Below are 18,274 nucleotides of genomic sequence, written 5' to 3' on the forward strand. Positions count from 1 at the left end.
GGTCTACTTCTAACATTTCCCTTTTGATGCCCTACTCTCCAACCTTTTGGAGTCCAACACTTGACGATCGAGCCACAGGTCGCGAACGATATATAGGCCACCATTGGGTACCCACGCTTTTTGTGATTTTCTTTTGACGTGGCATGGCGCGCATATTGTTAGCGCTGTGAGCAACCCCAACTCTATTTGGCTTGTTGGCTTCCTGTTGCAGGCAACCAATGGGAATTGAGAGGTAAGGGGAAGTGTTGTGTATTTAGCCCAGTTTTAAGATTTTGAAGCAGTCGCGTCATTGGCCTATTTTACAGGGGCTGAAAGCTCTCTGCAATATTCTGAAGCTCACCTAAATAATTATGTTTCATTAAAAAAGCCAACTCTTTAAATCGACTGTGGCCAGAATACGAGTTTAAATAATCGTATAGTCATTTGTCATGACTCACTTAAATGTGATCATAAATGTAACTTTCCCTTCACTTTATAGTGGAAGACAGATATGTGCTCATTAACATAGAATTAACATCAGTGAATCATGATACATTGCTAAAAAGGGATTATAAAAATATTATACACTACCATAATTAGTAGTATCAGTGCATCTGCTGGAGCTTAGCCTCCCCTTGCATTTGTTTCCAACTTTATTTAAGGGACCTTAAAACCCACCACAGTAAAATGTATCTGTAACTTTCTCCAATGTTGCCACCAACATAAGGGCATTTTCACCTTTTTTCTGTCACCTCATACTTATTCCCAAAAGCTGGTGCTGTGCGAATTCATAAAAAGGTCTTGCCAGCACAGAGTTGACAGATCTCACAAGAGATATGAGCAACAAGCCCAAAATGCAACCCACTACATTGTGAAATATATATATATATATATATATATATATATATATATATATATATATATATATATATTACTGAACTATGGGACAGAAAAGCAAGCTCACATAAGCAATTACTTATTAAAAAATAAGCCCAACAAACTACTACCCTTGACTCATGAAATTTGCAAGTGCAAGTCAAAGTTGCTTGAAATAAGTGGATTTCTTAGAGGCTACCAAACGAAACACTGTATGCAGTGTCAGACATTCCGAATTAGATTTTTTTGACCCCGAAAGGGACAAGTGGTAGAAATGGATGGATGGATTTTCAAAGCACATGTGTTACGTAAAGCAAAAGTTGGATCCCAGAAACAGTGCGTGACATCAAAAAGAAGGCGGTACCATTGCAACAAAAGAACCAAACCAAGAACAAAGTACAAAAAATAAAGTGTCTCTCAGAAAGCAGGAAAAGGATGAGCACAATAAACGAAGTAGCAAATAAAACAAATACTCTCACGTGAAGTAACAGGAGGAAGGTTGACTCATGGAGGAACACAAAGGAATGAACCAGCAACAAGCAGGTGCAAGCAATCCGATTAAATAGGGGAACGGTGATTTCAGCCAGGAGGGCTCAAGACTTCCCGTCTTCCTTTGCTGCCATGACAACTAGTGAGAGGGGAAAAGAGTGGCCAAACATTAATGATGTCAGTTTTTATAACTCACATATTAATATGAAAAAAAAAAAACCTTGTAAATACTTTACAGTTGTGGCAAAGCATTTTCAGGATTTAACATGCCTACCTGTTGCTCATTTCATTAGGAGAGGGCACTGATGTGACAATGCATTTATCTTTTCTAATATTTTCGGTAAAAATCCCAAAGATTGACTAGTCACTCGTGATCGACAGATTGGCGATACCTGCTCTATTTCAGGAAGTACCTTGACCGACATCTGGAGCTTTCTGGAAAAACCACAGATAATCAATTGAAATAACTTTCAAATGGAAAGTCATAGAGATATAAAAACAAATTCTACCCCAACAATTTTAGTCAACAATTTCCAACTGTACCACCTAGGTCCTTTAATAACACAGGGACATAGCTGAGCTGGGATTTTGGAGGGTGAACTGGAAAATTTGGTTATCTTAGGTGTTAACTGATCATTGTAATTGTAATAATTGAGAAAAATATACTTGTAAGGATATAAAACTATGTTATTAAGGGTGATGTTCCAAAAGATAGCATTTCCATCCTTTTATGATGTCGGGAAGTACCCAAATCAGGGTTTTGGATGGCCCACAAATCATTCTGAAGGTCATCTAGATATAAAAGTAAGTTTTACCCCAACAATTCTAAGAACAGGGTGAGCTTTCCAATGGTACCAACCACAACCCCACAACTGGATCAGAAATTACCTCTACCGGGATTTTAGAGAACCCACAGATCCCTCCAATCAAATCCAATTCCACCTTACTATCCTAAAGATATAAGCCAAAATGTACTGTCGCTGTTTAACAGGTGAGTTTGTCAACAGTACCGCCTCTCTTCTTAGACATCTGTCAGTACCTAATCGATGGCTCCATGGAATGTTTCAATATTGGGTCTGAATGTGCAAGTTTTACTGCTACTTCCGTCCTTTTGTGACTTTAGGAAACGGCAAAATTTGATATTCCGGGTTCTAAGGCTTAACAATCTAAGTATGTTGAGTGAAAAAACTTAAATAAAAGGTCATACAGGTAACACAATATTTATGAACTTTTTTGGTGTGAGCTTTACAACATGTAGCACATCTTCCCTTCTACAACATAGTAAAGTACCTGATCCGAGATTTAACCAAGATTTCAGGTGTCTGATCGTTTCGGATGTGGGGAAATTCCGGTACTGCATTTTGAAGATATTATTTAAGGAATATTCAAACAATTCTAGGTTGGAATTTACACGTTTTATTGCCCCATTCATTCCTTTTGTGATATTGGGTCATCGCTCTTGGTTTACCACTTTCTGTCCCACATATAAACCATGCAGTAAGTGTGTTCTCTTTTAAAAGACAGAAAGTCTTAAAGGCCTCCTGAAATGAGGTTTTCTTATTTAAACGGGAATAGCAGGTCCATTCTATGTGTCATACTTGATCATTTCGCGATATTGCCATATTTTTGCTGAAAGGATTTTTTAGTAGAGAACATCGACGATAAAATTCGCAACTTTTGGTCGCTAATAGAAAAGCCCTGCCTTTACCGGAAGTATGTGCGCGTGACGTCACGAGTTGCAGGGCTCCACACATATTCACATTGTTTATAATGGGAGCCACCAGCAGTAAGAGCAATTCGGACTGAGAAAGCGACAATTTCTCCATTAATTTGAGCGAGGATGAAAGATTTGTGAATTAGGATATTGATAGTGGAGGACTAGAAAAAAAAAAAGCGACGGCAGCGGCAGTGTGAGCGTTTCAGATGTAATTAGACACATTTACTAGGATAATTCTGGAGTATCCCTTATCTGCTTATTGTTTTAATAGTGTTTCAGCGAGATTTTAAAGATTGTAAAGACATACCTCGAGGTCGGATGGCTGCGGTGAACACGCAGTGTCTCAGAGAGAAGCCGAGGAGCCAAGCTCACAGCTAGCTGCCTTTTTAAACAACTGCTACAGGATGACAAATAATCCAATGATTTCTCCGGTAAAATATATCTCACAATTTCCCCATTCAAAAACATGCTGGTTGACTTAGAGAAAACATGTTCGCTTGACTGCTCTGTTTCACAACAAACAAAGAAACACCGGCTGTGTCTCGGTGCTAAAGACAGCTGCAATCCACCGCTTTCCACCAACAGCATTGTTCTTTATAGTCTCCATAATTAAATGAACAAATTGCAAAATACTTAGCAACACAGATGTCCAAAATACTGTGTAATTATGCGGCTAAAGCAGATGACTTTTAGCCGCGCGTGGTGCAGCGCTAATATTTCCTGACAGTCCGTGACATCACGCGTATGCGTCATCATTCCGCGACGTTTTCAACAAGAAACTAGTGGGAAATTTAAAATTGCAATTTAGTAAACTAAAAAGGCCGTATTGGCATGTGTTGCAATCTTAATATTTCATCATTGATATATGAACTATCAGACTGCTGTTTAATAGTTGTGGGTTTCAGTAGGCCTTTAAGGACGAAACACAGACATTCCATTCCCAATTGGGCAGAATCACTTCTGGGTGATGTACACACTCTGTAAATGAGTCTGTTCGGTATAGAAAGTGTTGCAAGGAAGTAATTAGGGATAAGTAGAGGATAATTTTCATCCTGGCAGAAAGGATTATCTATAGATGTAGAGGACATGGACACTTTACCTCCACCTCTATCCTCTGCCTCTCTCTCTTGCAGTATTTCCTTGATGCTGACATTACTCTAGTGTCTCTCCAAATGAGCTTATAGGCAGCTGGAGAGGAGACGCTCTGAACAGGCGAGGTATTCATTACCCTAGCGCTAACCTTTACACAAATGGGGCCTCGCTATCTTCCTTTGTCTTCATTTTCTCTCCCCCAGCCTCTCTCTTTTCTCCTCTCTGTCTTTCTCCACCTCAAACCGGGGCTGTCGTCATCGCCGGCGGTCGTTCAAGGTCACAGACATGTTTTACGTTCGATAGACCGATGATTACGTTGACTGTATTTTATAAAATGGAGAAGACGGCTCTAAATTGAAGCGTTAAAAAGACTTACATTCACTATAAAATGACATTTGTGGCGCTCCCAATAGGCTATGGTCAAAATGCTTTGGAATTAGGGTTGTACGGTATACCAATACCAATAAAATACTGTGGTACAAATGAATTAAAAACGATGATATACTGCCTTTGAAAAATACATGTACCTGTATTTTCTCCCAAATGCCACCATTAACCGCAGAGATGTACAGTTCAGAGCTGAGGTGCATGTTGCGTGAACAAGCACACACAGAATGCATATAAACAGAAACAGTGTGGAGAGGAAGATTGGTAAGAATATGGCAATTGTACTGGTTAAAAATATGGTGCGTGATGTGCAATATGGAGGTATTTTGGCTTCAAAAGTATTGATGAGAGTAAAGCCTTAAACACTGCAAGCGGCACTTTTCTTCAAACTTAGGTACATATTTAAATAACAAACTTTCAGACCTGCACAAGGATTTGAAAGAGCGACAGGAAATGTTAACTCTCCCCTCCCCTGTTGTGCACATACAGATGCGTAGACGGGAACTCAGCTGGTTGGCTTGTTGTCAATTTCTAGTAGAGTCCAAACTGTCAACGTAGCGTAAACTAACACAAGTGAAATTACTAAATTTTGGAACAAATTCCTACAATTTGTGTTTTATCTTTAACAATGTGTGTTAACATGTCTTATTTGTGTAGTTATAGCCATTGTATTGTTTGTTCGTATTTATTAATTATTGTATTCGTCCTAAAGCACAGCTTGAAATTAGAAACCATGAATTGAGAAACTTTTAATACAATGTCAATAAAGTAAGTGATACATTTTTGATCAGATTAATCATACTCTTCTTATTTGCTTGCATGAGTAAAATTTGATACCTCAATATTTGGAAACAAATTCTGACTACAAATTTTGTAGTCAGAATGTCATTTTGGAACTTTTTTTTAAATGTTTTACTGAATTGCAAGACATTAATAAGCTCAAAACTTGGCGACGGGAAGTATAGTAAGAATTATGTTTCTGGGTAGCGCATTTTCTCAGAACACCAGACAAACTCTTCCATGAGTAGCGTGGTGATTGGTTTGGACTTTTTTTGTGAAACAATACCATTTGACTGAAACTTAGATTCAATTAAATGTGTGCTTTTGGGTAATATGAGTAGGCTACAAGGTAAACAAATTGCTAAACAACTTAAGGTTAATGCAAAATAAAAAATAAAAATAAAGTAAACTATTTAACAAAAGTATATGCTAGTGAACATCTGGTTGGTTGTTGGTGTTGCCTGGTGGACAACAAACCGGTCAAGGTTTCCACTGGTTTTGTCGGTGATATTTTTTTTCACCCCTACTAACAGCATGCCGTTTAACGTTGCACAATCCACCATCATGGGCCATAGGAAAAAGAGTGGCGGCAAACAACATTGTGCGCTTTGTAGACATAATTGTTTACCTTTTCCAGCTACATATTTTTCTTTTCCCAATTGAATTTGTAATTCTGCAGCCTTTTCATTGTTTACCTTGGAGGAGAAAGCTTAGGTAGCATGGGTCACGGCGTCATACATGTCAGCCATGCTTTTCTGTTCCCGTGTGTTTTGTTTTCCATCCAGTATCTTTGTCGCACATGTCCATGCCTCAACTGAGATGAGACCAATTTTGTGTAGTCTAGGTCACATGTGAAGGTGCTGTCATCTCATTGGTCCCGGAGCTGCCGCTTTACTTAAAATGCAATACAAAGAGGCCGGTCATGCAATAATTGCAAATGCTGAACTACAGCCATGTTTTTTATACTAATGTTGTTTACAATTTATAAAAAGTTGTCTACTAAATTTCATGTTGATGAGGATAAACACTCTAAAGCAGGGTTTTTCTTTTTCTAGCGAAGGCCGCATGTATAAAAATTGAGGGCCATTTTGAAACATTTTGTATATTAAAGATACTAAAACAATACAATTTAGGTCACACAATATAAACCTAAACTATCTGAACACATCCACATTTTAGCTTTCTGTTATAGCTATAAAAAAAAAAAGCACATTAGTGTAACATTTAATCTAACTACCTTGATATATGAATATATTCTTATTACTGTTATTTATTGATATTATTCAGAGAACTAAAACCTTTTTGAGGGCTTTCGCACACTTAAATGTACCACTTTGCTAGAAATTTTGTACACATTTTCATCATGACAGACTGCATGGATATCAATAAGACGCAAAGGTCATCTTTCAGTTTGGGTGTTTTTAGGTACCGTTTCTGGTAGGATTTTGGCCAGTTGGATTTTTGCTGAGCTTTTCTATGTTATGTTCTAATAAGGTATGGCTTTATTTTGACTTTAGAATGTGGCCCGTGTTATATGTTATAAAACATGGCTGTAGTTCAGCATTTGCAATTATTGCACGACCGGACTCTTTGTATTGCATTTTAAGTAAAGCGGCAGCTCCGGGACCAATGAGATGACAGCACCTTCACATGTGACCTGTACAACACAGAATTTGGCTCATCCCAGTTGAGGCACGGACATGTGCGACAAAGATACCGGATGGAAAACACAACAGACGGGAACAAAAAAGCATGTTTGACATGTATGACTCCAAGACCCATGCTACAACATACAACACACAATTAGCTGCGGGCCGTAAAAGGCCAAACATTAGACAACCCTGCTCTAAAGTTGGAGTGGTTTGTTAAGCAGTGTGAGACATTTCAAGTCTATCCGACTAATTAAATTGATCAACAGTGGTGCGTAGTTTGGTGTATTTATCATTAAAAAATAGCACAGGCAGCTACAGGACATAAGGGGTCCATGTTTTGACAAATGTTCAACCTTTTGTATGCAGTGTTCAGGATGAGAAGACTTACACTACATAAAGCATTTTCCCAAAATAAAACCGTTAATATTTTTAACTTGGCAAATTGTGCAAAACTGTCCTCCTTTTTAGTTTACTGCCCCAAAAGTAGAGTATCAAATTTTCCAGACTATAAGACAGATCTGTTGTATAGGACTAGATGTTACAATCCCCTACTGCATAGTTGAGACACCTCTGCGACTCTGGGATGGTCAAGTGAGTGAAGGCATCCTCTGGGTTATCAAGTGGGCGCCCCCCTTCCTCAGAGGGTTCAGCAGTGAGTCCCAGCGTCCCAGGATAACTCCCTAGATGCCATCAACTCACTTGAAAGCCCAGGTGAAGTCCGTTCGCTTAACCCACAGCCACTGACTCCCCTTTTCAGCGGTTTTGGAGAGGTCTTTCACTGCCTGCCGGTGGGCCTTCCCTTGCACTCCCGTTTCCCTGAGGAGCCTGTATGTTGAGGTGGCCACACACCCTCTGCAGCCTACTTCCACTGGGCGTACCCTCGCTTTCCAGCCTTGTTGTTGCACATCGGCTGCAAGCTCAGTGTACCTCAGCTTCTTATGCTCGTAGGCTTCCTCCATTGCACTCACCCAGGGCACCGTGAGCTCCATGATGTAGACGAGCCTGAGCAAAGCTGACCACAGAACAAGATCTTGCCGCAGGTTGGGGGACGCGATGTCAGCTGGGAAGCAGAGCCTCTGCCCAGGTCTGCCAGCAGTTTCCAGTCCCGTGCCCCGCCTAGCTGTCCAGTGTCTGGTCTTGTGGGGGTGAGGTTGGCTTGACCCTCGCCCTCCCGGAAAAATGTTGTTGCTTACCAACGGGATGACGGGGGAGGAAGGGGATTGACACTTGTCCGTCGACTATACAGCCCTGCTGCAAGACACTTTAGCACCTGGTTGTGCCACCAGGTGTAACGGCCTTGGGTGAGGCTGGTCTTGCAGCCCACCAGGATGTGCTTCAGTGTTGCTGGACTCGGAAATAGAGGGCCTGTGGGCTCCTCACCATACCACTGGCTGAGGTATTTTGGAGAAGGCAGGACATCGTAGGCAGCCCTGATGGTAAAGCTCGCCCTGAATTCCTCCATATCCCACAGCTCTTTCCAGGAGATTTTCCTCTTCTCCACTCCTTCCCATGCCATCCACTGCCCTTGTTTTGCCAGAGCTTGTGGGCACCTTCTTGCTACCTCTTCCCGACGTATCTTGCGTCTCTGAGACGTAGTGGCCTTGCTCCATACTTAAAATCTGTTTTTTTTTTTTCTCAAAACTTGACAGTGTAACCTTATAACCTGGTGTGCCTAATGTAAGGAATACATTTGGTTTTGCTTACTGACCTCGAAGCTATTTTATTTGGTACTTAGTGTGACCAGTAGATGGCAGTCACACATAGGAGATATGTGTAATATTGGACTGCAATATGACTCAAGTAAACAACACCAACATTTTCTATGTTCCATTGAAAATATAGAACGTTACACATGGCGCTCAAAAATCTATCAAAATGTTTTAGTACGACTTTGGTAAGCTATGAAACTGCACCACTTGATGGATTGTACGGTGCTTTAACATATGAGTATTATTATAATGTGTGTATAAGGTAAGACATGATATCTGTCACTTTCTTTAGCAATATTATGCAAAAGCAACTTGTCTTACCTTCTGGTACCTGCTGATCTGTATTTGGGATCTACATAAGTCCTGAAAAATTGTGCATCCGCCTTTGTAGTACGTGCCGACAACGTAGTCTATACGCTTCTTCTCTTTCTCTATCTTCTTGTTACGGGACATTCATCCTCCGCTGTTGCCATTTCTAATATAAAGTAGTGTAAAATTCATACTTATATCTGCCATGAAAACGCTAAAAAATACCGGTGTAGTGAGTTTACATTATTCACCCACTGAACTTTAGTTATTAAAGTATTTTTCATGGGACACATTTCTGGCAGATGAGGAGATGCTGCTCCGTTATTGATTTGAGTAAAGTCTGAATGTCATAAAAACAGTTAGCTCCATCTTTTGACACTTCTTCCACCCTCGTACAACAAAGATGACGGGGCGAAGACGCTGCTGAAGGTGAGCCACGTAAACAAGCCCGCCCACAAAACGTCGCATCCGGAAGCGACTGTCAGAAAGCGGGTTGAAGATGGTCTGTAAAACATAATCTCTGCAACATTTTTATGTAGACCACAAGTACGTGTTTTAAATGTAGAAAAAAATAAGAATATTATGACTCCTGGGCTTCACGGGGGCAGAGGGGTTAGTGCGTCTGCCTCACAATACGAAGGTCCTGAGTCGTCTGGGGTTCAATCCCGGGCTCGGGATCTTTTTGTGTGGAGTTTGCATGTCCTCCCCGTGACTGCGTGGGTTCCCCCCGGGTTCTCCGGCATCCTTCCACCTCCAAAGACATGCACCGGGGGATAGGTTGATTGGCAACACTAAATTGGCCCTAGTGTGTGAATGTGAGTGTGAATGTTGTCTGTCTATCTGTGTTGGCCCTGCGATGAGATGGCGACTTGTCCAGGGTGTACACCGCCTTCCGCCCGATTGTAGCTGAGATAGGCACCAGCGCCCCCCGCGACCCCAAAGGGAATAAGGGGTAGAAAATGGTTGGATGGGAATATGACTCCTTTAATGCGCCCTATAATCCAGTGTGCCTAATATATAAAAATAGATCGAAAATAAACCATTCATCGGCAGTGCGCCTTGTAATCCGGTGCGCCCCATGGTTCGGGAAACACGGTAACCCCTTACTTCTGACTTGGAGTCAGTTCTTTCAAAATCATGTTATTTTTCAATGGGAGTTTTGCACCCTCCTCCCCCAGGTTTTGTGATTGATGGTTAAAAATGCTTCAACTCAATGTCATTACAGGTGCTGCTGGCCAATCCTGTGTTTGCGGCAGTGCTCGACCAGCGTCTCAATGGCACAGGCTGGACGTCGGCGCTTATCGCCAACTTTCTCTACAATGGCCCACCGGAGGATCGACCTGCCAACATGCCGCCCTACGACTGGCGGGACTTTTATAACACCACCACCCAGACGTTACAGCTTCTCTCCGACTTCTTGGGCGTACGCATTAAGTTTATTGTTTCTTAGTGTTTACATTTAAGAAGCAGTGTCAAGACTCGATATTCTTTTATGGGGAAAACATCTTGTATTGAACAGTCTTTTCTGTTCACGGAACACTCGACAGACCGTTTTGTTGCTTTTGTGATAATCACTTTGTTATAGGCCCCACTAACAGTCGCAGTTTATTTTATTGATCTGCGGCACAGTTGCTCTACACTGCGTGATCAAACAAATAGTGTGTTCATACACACTATTTATATACACTATCCAGAACCAACATTTGGTCGTGATTAGTTTCGCTCAATTTAAAGTGACTGCAATTTTCTCAAAGTGACATTTTTCAAACCCCAAAATATTACATGTTTTTCACAATGAATAATTATATTGAATAAAAACTGTTTGTCGGCCTGAAAAAAAGGCTGGATTAAATGGCGGTCAGCCATGACTCCCCAGACTACGGCCCGCCAGCGTCCAAAATCCGGCCCGCGTGAAGTCCCAAGTTTAAATTAATTCTATTTAAAATGACAAATATTATCATTATTATTATTATTATTATTATTTATTTTTTATCTGTCCTTTCTAATCCATTTCTACCTCTTGTTACTCTTGGGGTCTCGTAGCCGCCCAATCACTTCATATTGTCTAAAAGTGCATTTTCCTATCGATACGTGACATCATCGCACTCGCGCCGCAGTGTCGGGCGAGCGTGCAGCAGGTGTGCGCACTTTCAGTCAATTAGTGCGCGAAGAATATATATATATATATATATACCTGTGTATATATATGTGTTCCCTCGTTTAACGCTGGGGTTACGTTCCGAAAATACCCGCCTTAAGTGAAATCTGTGTAGTAGAATTATATATATTTTTTGTGTTTTCGTTAATTATATATTTTTTTAGTTTACACCATATATTTTTTAATTGACAGTATGTTTGTATTCATTTATTGTGCATGGTTTTTACAGGTAGTTTTTCTATTTGTTTTTTTCATTTACAGCACTGTACAGTGGATATAGATGCTCGCATCAAACAATTTTGTCAATTAGGCGAGCTGAACACAATCTATATTGTACAGGACAAATGGCATGAAGAAGATTGATTGACAATGGTCAACATTCCCTTAGCGAATCAAATAGAGAACTAATACGATCAATTGTATTGAACATCAAAAGGTTTAGTGTTTTTGCATGTGTGTGACCATCATAAACTGTGTGTGTGTATATATATATATATATATGTATATATATATATATATATATATATATATATATATTTATATATATTATGCACATTTAAATGCACAAGTATTGTCTTATTTCTAATATTAGATAAGTCACTGATTGGCAGCAGCGATATTTATCATGTTTTCTCTACAGTGTCAGATTTTTAAAAAAAATAAAAAAAAACTCTGTATTAAAATAATCAATCGTTTAATCTATGTCCACCTAAAATATAAATATCAAATAGTAATTATGTTTGTGGGTTTATATGATATATTTATATTTTTTTAATTTATGGCTAGTTGTCCAATGTAAAATCCTAATTACTTTAGTGATATGCTTACATTACGTAATGTTAATAAATTTGGCTTCAAAATCAGCAGCTTTTTAGGCTAATAACGAAAAAATATTACCAAAATGCTTTAAAAAAATGTATGAACATTTTTTTGTTGTTGAAAATGTATTTTTGTCAGTGCATGGACCTGAACAAGTTTGAGGCGGCAGCGAGCGAATCCCACCTGGTGAGCGAATCCTTGGAGCTCCTCAAGAATGACACTTTCTGGGCCGGCGTGGTTTTTGAAAGCTTAGAGCCTAATACCAGCCGGCCACCTCCTCATGTCCGATACACAATCCGCATGGATATTGACAAGCTGGAGCGCACCAACAAACTGAAAGAACGGTATGTAAAAAAACACCACCTGCCACTGTAGTGCTTGGTTTAACTTGGGTTAAGAGAGAATTAATAACAACAATGGCGTGTGTGATTTTTAAAACATCTAACAAGGTCATGGTCTCCGGGGGCCCGAGACAACGCTTTTAATGACCTGCGCTACATCTGGGGGGGCTTCGCCTACCTGCAGGACATGATAGACCATGGCATCATACGAGTACTCACCTCCAAGAAACAACCACTTGGTGTTTTTCTGCAGCAAATGCCGTACCCTTGCTATGTAGATGACACGTGAGTACGCTTTTTTTTTTATTCTCACATATACCCCAGGCATTGATTCGCTAAGTAACAAGACTGGCATCAAAGATGTTGCTTATCTCTGGGAAAATCTTCCTCCCACTTAGATTTCCTCTAAGAAAATATCTGCTTTTGTTTGGTACTTCCATTAAGTCCTCCTTTATGAGTGAGATATTTTGGACAGAGAAGTAGAGCTAGAAATGTAGATATCTTTACATTTGAGTTATCTTACAGTATCCTCGTATAATAAACAACGAAACAACAACATTACATTTTAGTGCTAGCTTTCAGATGGGACAGGTGGACTATAGAAAACTCTAGTAAAAGATTATTTTAATGGTTCTATGACAGGATTGCTTTGTGGTTTTTTAAGGATGTATTGCAGTGTGATTCTCAATGTTTTTGACCAAGTATCACTTCACAAAAAACTTGGCTGTCCAAATACCACAATAATGACCAAAACTGAAATACAGTAGTGTAGAAGGCCTAAGTATTCATTGAAAAATAGGCACAGGCAAGTATATTTAATATTTTTGGCCACTGTAACATTACACACAGTTTGAACAGTAACACTGTTTGAACGCAGGGAAATGAAACACGGTACCATACTTTAATCAGGTGATTTTTTTGGGCGTACTACTAAATGGAGCTCGCATACCAATAGTTGTACACGTACCACAGTTTTAGAACCACTGATCTACTGCAAATGCTGATTGAAGATCTTTTTTGTGATGGTGTTGCTTATCTCTCAGAATAAGATTTGATGGGAGAAAACTCCTGCCGTCAGTCCATCAAAGGACCTATGACAATTCTAATCTACATTTAACGCAATTACTTGTGGTCACTGTAAATAGTACGTATTGGATATACTTAGGTGTCGATTTTGCTCAACAGTCACATTTATAACCTTCTTTCTGAGTTTGTCTGCAAACGGTTTGTGTGTGTAGGTGTTCCCTTTTGTTAGCAAATGAAACCCTCTACGCCCAGTATCTCCAAAAGTTCCAGTAGTTATATTCAAAAATGTACACTATTAAATATATATACAAAAGACACATTTTGTCACATTTCTTTCAGTTATCGTTGAAAAAAACCTTCATAAACAGTGTATAGATTTACTGGTTACAGCATTAGGTACATCTGGCTGCTCTCGGAGCGATACAGACTGCATAAAAACAGCAGCATTTATCTCACTGCATGTCGCATAATGGTGTTATTGTGCACTTTATCTTACCTTTTCTTCTGTTTTGTTTTTGTTTTTTTTCAAAAAAGTGGTAATGTTGCCATCGTTTGACAGTCCAATTTTGGACTGGTCCATGTTGACAATAGAGTCTCATGTAAAATAGTGTGAGCAAAAATTAACACAGAAGTATTTATTAAGCATCAGAGCAGGCGGGAGGGCATGAAATCAGAAGGAATAACACTAGAGGCTCGTGGCAGCTGCCAACAGTCGTACAGCCAGAAGCAGAGGAGAAAGAGGCTGCTTGACAATATGTACAGTTGTACTTAAACTCACAGGTTCCTGGACAGAGCCTGTAACTCAAAACGCAGGTATCGCAACTGAGTGCAACCCATTCAAATGAATTGGAATCAATTTAATCGGACGACGTGGCGCAGTGGGAGAGTGGCCGTGCGCAACCCTAGGGTCCCTGGTTCAATCCCCACCTAGTACCAACCTCGTCACGTCCGTTGTGTCCTTGAGCAAGACACTTCACCCTTGCTCCTGATGGTTGCTGGTTAGCGCCTTGCATGGCAGCTCCCTCCATCAGTGTGTCAATGTGTGTGTGAATGGGTGAATGTGGAAGTAGTGTCAAAGCGCTTTGAGTACTTTGAAGGTAGAAAAGCGCTACACAAGTACAACCCATTTACCATTAATCTATGCTTGCTCCTCCGAAACACTACAATTTAAACATATAGCATGTCTTTAAAAATATATATACATGTTTTAGATAACAAATTTACCAGTAGTAATGTACAACAGACAACTAGAGCAGTTTTTGGAAATAATTTAATACTAATATACAGAGGTGGGACCAAGTCATTGTTTTGCAAGTCACAAGTAAGAGTCAAGTCTTTGCCCTCAAGTCTCGAGTCAAGTCCCGAGTCAAGACAGGCAAGTCTCGAGTCAAGTCCAAGTCAAAACTGAAAAGTCTCAAGTCAAGTCCCAAGTCCTGCATTTTGAGTTTCGAGTCATTTCAAGTCCTTTTAACCACAGACTAATATAATTACACAGATTGTGTATGCTTTTAAAATGCTGTATGTATTTATTATAAAAGAAAATAGTGCTGACATTGCACTTCATAATAGCACTATTAACCAGTTATTTTAAACATGTAACTCATTCCTTTACAGAACAAACACATTTGAAAAAACAAGTGCAACTGTAATTATTTGCACAAAAGTGTTATCATTGTATTTGCATGGCATATTGCATTGGAACTAGTTCCACAGCAGTTTCCATCCTGTTTTTACCTTATCTCATTGATCTAATCTCATACTGTATGTGTTTTAAAGTGTGCGTACTCATGAAAACCATAAATACATGAACATAACAATGAACAGAGTTGTACGTTTTAGATGTCAGGGCCCTATGGAATTTCTACACATATTCTTAATATTGTATACATTTTAACTGACCTTTATTTGACTATGTTTGTATTTTTGTAGGGGTCTAAAATACGTGGTGCTCCTGACCGCCGTCAAACGTTACGTTACTGTGTGTGATACATTCACTAACCTAACATTATGTGTAGGTACCTCATGCAGCCCTGCTTAAAAAAAATCACTTGACAAAAAGTATGAACTAGGTAGCGAACTGCAGTGGACGCAACAGATTGTAGTGTTTGCAATGACGTTATAACCATAGACATATTATAAGTAAACCCAGCATTGGCTGCTGTGACGCGAGCAATTTGGCCACCATCTTGAAGTGGTAATGAGGAGCTGGAGAGCAGCCTAAACTGAAGGTTGAGAGGTAGATTACGTGGTCAGCGTTTTCCTGCTTAAATGAGCGGATTGTTGAAAATAGGAACCGGGGGATTTCTTTTCACAAGTAACATTTAACATTAACATATTATTGGTAGTATTTTGTGAAAATAATATTATTACAGAATTGTGAAGGAGCAAAGATCTTCAATATTTGTATATAAAAATCACAAAGAAATCTTCTGGAGGAGGATGACCCCCCTACTGGTATTTGGTTTACAAACTTTCAGCCCCACCTAAAACAAAACTCACCAGCCACCACTGATCATTTTAGGCAAAACATAAGACAATACTCTCTTAACAGTATAATTGTAACCAGGAATAAGTCTTCAAGTAACAATATTCAAATACTAACATTGTTGGGTAAAACAGACTTTGATTTTATTGTGAATCCAGTGAAACAGATTGGTGGCTTTAGCTGATATAAAGACTTTCAAGTGTTTATACTGTATATGTTTAAGTGTTTGGCCGACACTTTTATCCAAAGCAACATACATGAAAAATACATATAAAACAATCACTGTAAACATGATTGTTTAGGGGGAGAATGTAATACAAAATATCAATACAAAGTGTCAAGACAAAAAAAACTCTCTGCTGTTGCAGCAACAGAGATAAAGTCTATTGGTCTGTAAGGTATATAGATATATCTAATATATTCATACATTGTTTATGTAGGATATACACATGTATATATAACCTAATTATATTGTTTCTTCAACTTAAAAATAGCTGACCGTTTTTTCCCCCTTTCTCTGGGATTATTATTCCCAGTTTTGATCTTGGACGTCTGGTCACTTATAGCATATAAGAATATTATATTACTGTTAAGCAAACTATGAACACGCCAAAACACATGTCCTTTATCGTAGTTACACGTATGACAAAAAGCGTGTGAAAATCAGTGGTATTCAGTGAGATAAAAAGCGCTGACAGTTCATTGCTCCTTCCAAATGTATTGCACTGAGTGGAGTGGATCACCACTTCAAGATGGCGGCCGCGCGTCTCATCTCGTCAGCGCCAGTAGTGGTCTGCTGCGTCTACTTATAAGATGTCTATGGTTATAACGTTAGCAGTGAGTTTACAGCCTCTCTGATTTAACTACACAGCAAATAAAAGTTACGTTACTCAGCCAATAAACGTTAGCTTAAATTCAAAACTTACCCTTCTTTGTGCATCTTCAAATGTCGAACGAAGTTGGAAGTTGTTGCGTCTCCGTCTGTAATCTTCGAACGAACTGCATGCTTTGCATACGGCAATTCGTTTTTTGTTGACCAAGTCGTTGTTTTAATACCTGAACAAAACTATTTTTGGCATCATTTTTCCTCACTGGCGCCTTGTTTGAGAGCTCTTCTTTGTTGTTTTTTTCTGCAATTTGATTGGATGAATGCTATGTGACGAACATAACGTGGATGTAATTTGATTGGCTGTTGTACTGACAGGTAGCGCACACGCTGTCATCGCACACATGCTGACACACACGCGTACACAATGGAAGATACGGAGCGCTCCTGAATAACTTTTTAATCTTTGGGTTTTGGGGAAAGTAGCAAGTCATGTCAAGTCAAAAGGCTCAAGTCCAAGTCAAGTCACAAGTCATTGATGTTAAAGTCTAAGTCGAGTTGCAAGTCTTTTTACATTTTGTCAAGTCGAGTCTAAAGTCATCAAATTCATGACTCGAGTGTGACTAGAGTCCAAGTCATGTGACTCGAGTCCACACCTCTGCTAATATAAAACATTTACCTTTTCCAGCAGACTGAACAGACCTTTAAAATCAGTCTCATTAGATCCATGTGCAATGAGCCAAGTTACCAAAGAGAGACGGCTAGTCAATAATGCTGAGTTAGCGATGGGTAATGGCGTTGAAAAACCGGACAATCCCAGTTATGTTATTTTCCAGTACCAGTGTAGACGGGGAGAAGAATAGACACTTTTCAGGCCATGTACTGGGAAAAACCATATACACTATAGTGGCCTCTGCGGTGTTCCATGCCATTGTCTGCTGGGGTGGGGTGAGCATGGCTCAGAGACAGGAGTAGACCCAACAAAGCAACTAAGAGAGCCGACTCCACCCTCGGCCGCCCAACAACTCTCAGCCAGTGTCCAGTCCGCATGGATGATCAAGGATGTGTCCAAGGAGACCGAGGTGTCCGATGCCTGCTCATTCAGCCAAGACACTTTGAAGCTTGTCCGTCTTAGCGCTCAGCGCCAGCTCCGCAATTCTGTCTCTTCACCTGCATCTCCTCCAGTCTCTCCAAATGGACTCTGGTGTCCAGCAGCTGGTCCGCACGGCCAAAAGGCTCCCGGAAGGCAGATCCAGAAGTTCACAAAAAAGCACCGCAGAATTCACGAAAGTACCACTCCTTGTCGGACAGTCCCTAAGGTTCCCAAACCCAAAAATATATTTTACAGTATCCTAGCATAATAAAGGCACAGAAACACATAAACAAAAATATTGTATTCAAATAGTTGATTTAGGTGGGGGGAGATGGAGTCTCAAAAAAAGAACCTGAAAATATTTGCTGCTTCAGCATTGCAGGCTGATACTACTGTAACTTTAAGAGGGGACGAACAGAGAATAAAACTGGGCCTGTCTTTCTGTGAAAGCCAGTGAAGGATAAATAATTACAGAGGATAAATGAAAGCCATAAAAGTGCGGCAATACCCTCCAAGTCCCCACGCCATTTACTTCC

At 39.9% G+C, this 18,274-nt stretch overlaps 1 protein-coding gene across 5 annotated transcripts in view; it reads left to right on the forward strand.

Moving 5' to 3' along the window:
* LOC133560246 (phospholipid-transporting ATPase ABCA1-like) overlaps positions 1-18,274 on the forward strand; it is a 277,208-nt gene that overhangs the window by 110,242 nt on the left and 148,692 nt on the right. For all 5 annotated transcript variants that reach the window (XM_061912560.1, XM_061912562.1, XM_061912559.1 and 2 more), the window contains 3 exons: positions 10,216-10,413; positions 12,106-12,311; positions 12,417-12,593. In XM_061912560.1, coding sequence (XP_061768544.1) covers positions 10,216-10,413; positions 12,106-12,311; positions 12,417-12,593 — 581 coding nt within the window. The remainder of the gene's footprint in view (positions 1-10,215; positions 10,414-12,105; positions 12,312-12,416; positions 12,594-18,274) is intronic.

Source organism: Nerophis ophidion, linkage group LG10 (genome assembly GCF_033978795.1).
Source record: "Nerophis ophidion isolate RoL-2023_Sa linkage group LG10, RoL_Noph_v1.0, whole genome shotgun sequence".
Classification (NCBI taxonomy): domain Eukaryota; kingdom Metazoa; phylum Chordata; class Actinopteri; order Syngnathiformes; family Syngnathidae; genus Nerophis; species Nerophis ophidion.